Source organism: Triticum dicoccoides, chromosome 4A (genome assembly GCF_002162155.2).
Source record: "Triticum dicoccoides isolate Atlit2015 ecotype Zavitan chromosome 4A, WEW_v2.0, whole genome shotgun sequence".
NCBI classification, from domain to species: Eukaryota; Viridiplantae; Streptophyta; class Magnoliopsida; order Poales; family Poaceae; genus Triticum; species Triticum dicoccoides.
In genome coordinates this window covers 119,169,141-119,176,281 of record NC_041386.1, presented here as the reverse complement: position 1 = coordinate 119,176,281, position 7,141 = coordinate 119,169,141, and the positions used below count along the sequence as shown (strand labels likewise).

The 7,141-nt window shown below is 46.5% G+C and overlaps 1 protein-coding gene across 1 annotated transcript; it reads left to right on the top strand.

Annotated features, from left to right (window-relative positions):
- Positions 1-984: 984 nt before the first annotated feature.
- LOC119285344 (cardiolipin synthase (CMP-forming), mitochondrial-like) lies at positions 985-5,643 on the top strand. The gene is made up of 7 exons (XM_037564589.1): positions 985-1,494; positions 2,938-3,035; positions 3,132-3,182; positions 3,317-3,430; positions 4,767-4,823; positions 4,903-4,988; positions 5,086-5,643. The coding sequence occupies exons 1-7, from the start codon at positions 1,131-1,133 to the stop codon at positions 5,204-5,206; spliced, it is 891 nt and encodes a 296-aa protein (XP_037420486.1). The 5' UTR covers positions 985-1,130; the 3' UTR covers positions 5,207-5,643.
- Positions 5,644-7,141: the final 1,498 nt, after the last annotated feature.

Here is a 7,141-nt window from a genome sequence, read left to right as displayed (position 1 = left end):
GGAGAAAACCATACCTGCCATCCACAAATCACGAAGCCAGCAAACGACCCACCATCTTCAAGATGCCGTTGATGCAGACCACCATCTGTATTCGCTCCTAGACTACCTCCCAAGCTCCGCGCCGATGCTGAAGCGAACGCCTTCGCGAAGGCGGAGCCCGAGGGCATAGGTCCATCGCGAGGATGCCGCCACCGCCATGTCATCCTTGCTTGAACAGACTGATTACCAAATCCATCCCCAACCATAGGACCAATCACCTCCTCGCAGTAGCATGTGAAGAAAGTTTATTCAGCGCTGCCATCGTCGTCGAAGTCGTGACGATGAACAACCTAAAAACTTATATACGTGAGTAAAAAAAATCCACACACGTGGATCCGGTGACCCCCTCATCACCGACGACCGAGGGTGCCGAAGAAGGGGAGCCGCCGGAGGGTGGCGGTGGCGAGATCGCCTTTGCGAGAGGCGGCAACGCCTTTTTCTGTCTTTATTATTATTATTATTATTATTATTATTATTATTATTATTATGGGAGTGTAGCAACGTGAAGATATGAAATTCCATACTAGTCTCAGCACTGTACGATGATGGAGAATTAGGGAAATTTGATGGGGACTCCGTGTGACCTTGCAATTATTGGATCCAAATCACCTCGGCGTGATCGTGTCCCTCTCTCAACATAAAAGATCAGCGCCCTGTCCGACTGCCATCATGGCCCACAAGACAAAGACGACCCAGAGATCACAAAAGAAAAAAAATAAGGGGACAAGAGCCAGAGTCCAGACTCGGCACTCCAGTCCAGCGTCCAGATCTAGATCCCCGGCGGCCCCCATCCCGGGCGGGCCCCACGCTAGCGTCCAGCCACCCTCACCAGCAACCAAAAATCCTACTCGTCCCCAACTTTGCGGGTTCCCAGATTTAGCCCTCTCCCACGACGTCGGCAGGGGCGCGTACTCCCTACGTGCGTGCACTCGTGCACCTCCCCCGACCTCTCCCTCCCTCCCAGCCTCTCTCTCTCTCTCTTTCTCTCTCCCTACCTACGTCCGTCCGTCTCGCGCACGCCTCGCATCATCCCCACCTTTCCCCTGCCTCCTCCGACCCCAATCAGACCAATCCGCTTCCGACCCCAACCCATGCCCTCTTCCATCGCCACCCACCTCCTCAAAGCCGCCGCCGCAAAGCCCCTCTTCTCCCCCCGCGCGGCCCAGATCCCCGCGCTCCCCCGCCCGCCCGCCGCCCGCCGCCCCCCCGCGCCCGCCACCGCCGCCTGCCGCTGGTTCCGGTGGCCGTCGCCCGCGAGGGGGCTCTGCTCCTCGCCGCATTCCGGCCCTGCCGAGGGGATGGGATCTGACGGCACGGGGGCCAGGAGGCGGCTGCCGCCAGCCAACGGTTTGTCCAAGGAAGGGGCGCCGCCGCAGCCCGTCCCGCCCAGGCTGCTCACGCTGCCCACCGTGCTCACCATTGGCCGCGTCGCCGCCGTCCCGTTCCTCATAAGCAGTAAGCGCTAACCAAGCTTTGCTTTGCTTTTTTTCTAACTACTTTACAGTTGGACACATGTTGCACAAGATCGATGCCGAGTATCAGATTTCCTTTACTGATCACTCACTCGATCACGCACAGTAGTAGGCTAAAGGTAGCTGCTGAAAGCACTGACTAGTTGTAGGATTTTCTTTGGCCTGGGACTGGTTAGTTGGATTTCATTATTTTCGGCGAGCAATCTTAGAACAAGTGTGTGCAAAGTGGTGGTTTGCTTTCCCTGTCTCGCCACGTTCGGGTAGCTTGCACAAATAGCTATCTTAGGCTGCCTAACTCTCAAGGAAAATAAGTCAGCAGCAGAGGAAACTTGAAATCATATAATCACTGCAGCATGGGCAACTAGTCAACTACTACTAACGCAGATGGCAAGAGCAAATGATCAATACACAATTCTTCCTAAGCCTCGCTGTGTAGTTTCTGGTACTGCAGCGTTTCCACTGTCCATATTTCCATAGTAGTTTTAAACTGGGGTCATGCCTAGTGTCAGTAGTTAACATACAGGGCTACCTATGCAAGCCTAAACTGTCTCTGTTGTCCTCTATGCTTTTGTTTGATCCAAGCTAGTTTGACTTACAGACTATCAAAGTTACTAGACTTGAGAGACGCAACTTCTATGTCACACAGCACGCACTGATGTGCATAGTCTGCTTAATCTCTTTTGTCCAAATCTTCACAAAGTCATATTGTATTCCCGGGTTTCTTTTAGCAACCGTCAATGTGTTTGCTTCCTCTCCACTGGTGAAGAGTACTTCTGGTGAACTTTATCCTTTATAAAGATTATGGCTGTTTCAAAAGTTCCACCATATTTTTTAGAATCACAGGGAAGAACATAACTATCCTATTTAAAAATTAAACTGAAAGATATACTAAATATTGTCTTCATGGAAACTGGATTAATCTGCAATTTGACGTGTCCTATCACCATAACTGAGTTATGACTTATGATCTGCCAGCGTTGCATTCTTTAGCAATTAGGGTAAATTGTATGCCAACAGTTTAGCTGAGTGTTCTGTTGCTAAAAGGTGTAAAGCCTTTGAGTTTCTTTATTACTTCAGCTGAAAGCCTAAAATTTATTACTTTATTGCCCATGGCTTCATTGAACTGACCAATAGCAGACTTTTGCCGTCAATTATTCATGTCAACGGTTAAATGGACTGCTCATGTGTCATCTATTGAAATTTTGAAATAGTGCCTGTTTGTTTACTGGTGGCCAAATAGCATTTTTGTCACGGGCACAGGAACCAACTGCTTACTTTCCATGCAGTTCGCTGTTGGTTGATATCTGACATGCATTTGGCACTTTTTTTTGTGTTTGTTATGTTTGACATAATAATCTTAGTTTGACTATGGAAATATCCCTTTTTGTGTAATTAATTGATAGCTTGTTATCTCTACTGTTACCAGCTTTCTACATGGAAGGTCCTTGGGCAGCAACTGCCACAACTGGCATCTTCCTTGCTGCAGCAATCACTGATTGGCTAGATGGTTATATCGCGAGAAAGGTGTCACAAATATTGCTGAATATAATATGCTATACTGGGTTACTCTATAATCATTTTTCCTCGTGTTATTGTTTCCTGACATAATGTATTATGCAGATGCATTTGGGAACACCTTTTGGTGCATTTCTTGATCCTGTGGCCGACAAGGTTTCTTTCTCTTTTTGCTGCTCTGATCCTTCTGCACAATGTTGTCTACGCTCTTATCTGTCTGTAGACTGTCAGTTTCCAAAGTCTGAGCTACTCTCGAGAACTAACTTCGTCGCTGCTATTCTCTACTGCAGCTTATGGTAGCTGCAACACTAGTGTTGCTGTGCACCAAACCTTTGGAAACTTCACTGCTCACGAATGGACCATGGCTTCTGACAGTTCCTTCCATTGCCATCATTGGGAGAGAGGTAGTTACCCAGCCAAATCTACATCATAATTTTCCAAAAATGCAAGGAAAAACCATTTTCTAGTTAACCTATCTATAATTATGGAAACATTAAGATGGTAGTTTGATTTCTTTAATTTTGACCTTGTGCTCATATAAATATGTAGGAGTATATGTTTGTTCTGTTGTAAGTGTGGGATCTTGCCTTCCTGTGGGAATAGGATGTTCATGTATTTGTCATGGCTATCTGATCTTATCTCTAAATAAGCCTGTCAAGCCAACATGATAAGTTAGCAACTTCCAATTATACCCTGGCTATTCGTCTTTTTCTGGTTGAATATACGTAGTATGTGCTTCAGTAGATAAAATGAAGGGGCTCTTTTGCCAACCTCTGCACTGTTTTTTATGGAGGCATGGATCGAGTGCACATTGCTCCAGCTTGATTGATTGGCTCCACCATGAGGCTTATTTGAAACAGAACACCCTTTTGATGCATCAAGAAAGGTAGTCAGAATCATGATTCTGAATTGGATCGGAGCTCTGATATTAGGGTCACAAATCGTAGAATCTTAACTATCAGAACTGTAGAAATGTAGATTCTATGAACCAAAATCGTAGAATTGGAGGGGTTAGTTTGGATTGTAAAGTCCTAGAATCATACAACAGAATCGTGATTCCGACAACCGTGGCAAAGTGTTGAGAAGCTCAGAATAATCAATTTACCCCAAAAGCAGGGCCTGCCCTGATGTTTTGGATGCCGCTAGGCAAAATATGGCCTGTAAATTTAGGGTTGTGACCGTGTACCTACTTATACACTATATGCATGGTTCGTAGACCGTTGCAGTTTGCACTTTTCGCGCTACCACAGGGCTGGTCCGCCTAAAAGTCAAGAGGAAATTACCAGATTTGTACAACCTTCAATTCTATGTGAATATGTGGGGTGCCATGGGCAACTTTTAGTATGTTTCCTGGTTCAGTAGAAACACACACACATATGTGGGATGGAAGCACTTTGCCTCTCCAGTTAGATTGAGTCGCTCTACCTCTACCATATGGCTTGTTTGAATCAAAACCAGAGCATGTATGAAATGAAAAAAAGTCTTTATGCTTCAAGATATTTAGAAGCTATGAACGATTTCTATAAGTGTGCTACCCAAAAAAGTTTGATAAAAGTAACAGATTTGACATTCAACTTTCCAGTTCCATGTGAGTGGTGCGTTGGAGCAACTTCACTTCACTTTTCTAGTGGGCCCAGACATATATATCCATTTGCCATTTCGAGAGTTATCTTGTGCTATGAGTTATATAGTGTGCTATGCTTGTCACGAGCTAATGTTCTGGCGTATCTGTTTCTGTAGATCACAATGTCAGCTGTTAGAGAGTGGGCTGCGTCTCAGAATACCCAAGTTCTTGAGGTTCCTTCTGTCTTCTATTGTCTTACATTGCCTTAATTAGACATTCAAAAACTGAATTTGTACTTCCTACAAACAACAGGCTGTGGCAGTAAACAATTTAGGGAAGTGGAAGACAGCGACACAGATGACAGCATTGACTCTGCTCCTTGCCAGCAGAGACCCGAGGTACTTGCATTTTCGCTGACCGAGCTTAAAGCCTTGTCATTGTTTTAATCATTTTGCATGCTGACTGGGGTTTGTTTTTGGCGCTTTTGTTGTGCAGTCTACATGTACAAGGTGCTCTAGTCCCCCCTGGTGTCGCGTTGCTCTATGCATCTGCTGGACTTGCCATATGGTCCCTAGTGGTGTACATCAGAAATATATGGCGGATACTTCTAAAATAGTGTTAGCACATAGTGTAATAGAAGAAACAGGAGCAAAGGCGACGGTATTCCATTCAAGATGCTGCAATTTTTTGGAAGATTGTTGAGTTGATTGATGGGGCCTAGATCTTGTTGAGATCCTCGTGTGACCCGTGCCATTGGTGCTTGGCGGATTAGCCGCCAAAGCTTGTTGATCATGCGAGGATCTCTTTAGAAGCAAAATATATAGCTCGTAGCCTGTGATGCCAAGGTGATCTACTTTCACGGAAGGTAGCCACAGCTTCTGAGTGTTGGACACCGTGTGTAATGAGCTGCAAGACTGGAGACGATGCAGACGATTGTAACCGTATACAAGCACAGACCAGGCGGCTGGCCTGTGCGTGTGGAGTTCCTGCCACTGTAATTTTACCCATATCATATTGCCAGGGAGCACAAAATTATTCTTTCAATGTGTTTCACTCGCTTCTTGCGTGCGAGCTGCTGTCATGCATCTGCTGGTTTCTTTGCTGTTCTCGTTTTGCACATACTGCACTTGTGATTTAACTGAGAATTTCTGTGGATAGAGTACTAAGGGCATCTACAAGGGAGCCCTCCATATGTCTAGACGGACAACTCAGACATTGTCTTGACAGAAAACGCACCTCCAATGGTAGCCCCCAAACCCAAGCCAAATATGGGGCGGACTTGAGACGGAAAACACACCTTCAAAGGCCCCAAACACTAATGATCTAAACGCTCTTATATTTCTTTACGGAGGGTGTACTCTTCAAACCCAAGCCAAATATGGGGATGATTTGAGGCCAACTGGTTTGGGAAGGTTTTAGAACAAGGATGGATGGAATATGGACTGGTTTGGGAAGGTTTTAGAACAAGGATAGATGGAGGATGATGATGGATTTGAGTGTGTTCTTTGGGCTTGTTCGGATCCTTGGGATTTTGAGAGGTTTGAAGGAGGTTAAGAGGGATTAAATCCCTACACGTCAAAATCCTCCTCAATCCCCTTGTGGAGTAGATTAACCACAAGCACTTCTGGGTTTCTGTTAATAGTAATGTACTATGTCATTTGTATGTGTAGTGTATGAAGAACAACATCATCTCGCCCACCACGGACCCCACAACCGCCTCAATCCCTAGGCGGAAACCCTAGCCCTCACTCTCTTCACTCCTCTCCTCCCAATCTGCTCGCACCTCTCCTCTTTGGTCATGTCCCTGTGGTCCCACACCGCCATGTCCGGCTCTAGGGCGAAGGAGGATCCAATCGACTGGGACACGCTCGCTACGGAGGATGACGACAACCTCGCCCTCCGCCAGGCGCGTGGCTCGTCTAGTCAGGGCTTGTCCCCACTGTCCTTGTCAGATTCCTCCAGCTCCACGCCCTCTCGGCGGTCCAGTGGCGCTTTTGCAACTCAGTGACGGCCCCTCCACGACAATCGCCGTGCCTTCCTCATCCGTGTAGGAGCAGCTAGTCAGCGGCGTCCTGTCCTGGTCCTTGCCCGGTTAGGAGACCGATGCCCAACGTTGGCGTTGGAAGAACGCTAAGACGTTGAAGGATGACTCGAGGTGTCGAAGCGCACCAGTGCCCGACGCCTTGGCGGACTTCTAGAGTCCTCAGACTCCAACGTCGTCCCCCAACAACGACACCTACATCGTCTTCGAGCTTTACATAAGGGCAAGGCTGGTGAAGATATTTCCCATTTTATAATGTATAGTATGCTCAGTACAATGTCCTTTTGTTATTGAAACTATGGTTTGTCCTCTATCGTTTGTAGTATGCTATATATGAACTATGTATAAACTGATACATCATATGTAGTTTGTGTGTTTGTGTTGATCAACGTCGCATGGGTTGCATGGATTTGGAGTTTTTTTTCTTCTGACGCTTGAAACCCCCTCTTTATTCATTGGTAATCAAAGATACATCATCATTCACAAGAGATGGAATTAAACCCTGGGAGG

Excerpts from the sequence above, each read along its gene's own strand:
- LOC119285344 (XM_037564589.1), top strand. The coding sequence starts at position 1,131 with ATGCCCTCTTCCATCGCCACCCACCTCCTCAAAGCCGCCGCCGCAAAG. Across the intron at positions 1,495-2,937 it reads CGTCCCGTTCCTCATAAGCA|CTTTCTACATGGAAGGTCCT; the intron begins GTAAGCGCTAAC and ends TACTGTTACCAG. Across the intron at positions 3,183-3,316 it reads TTGATCCTGTGGCCGACAAG|CTTATGGTAGCTGCAACACT; the intron begins GTTTCTTTCTCT and ends TCTCTACTGCAG.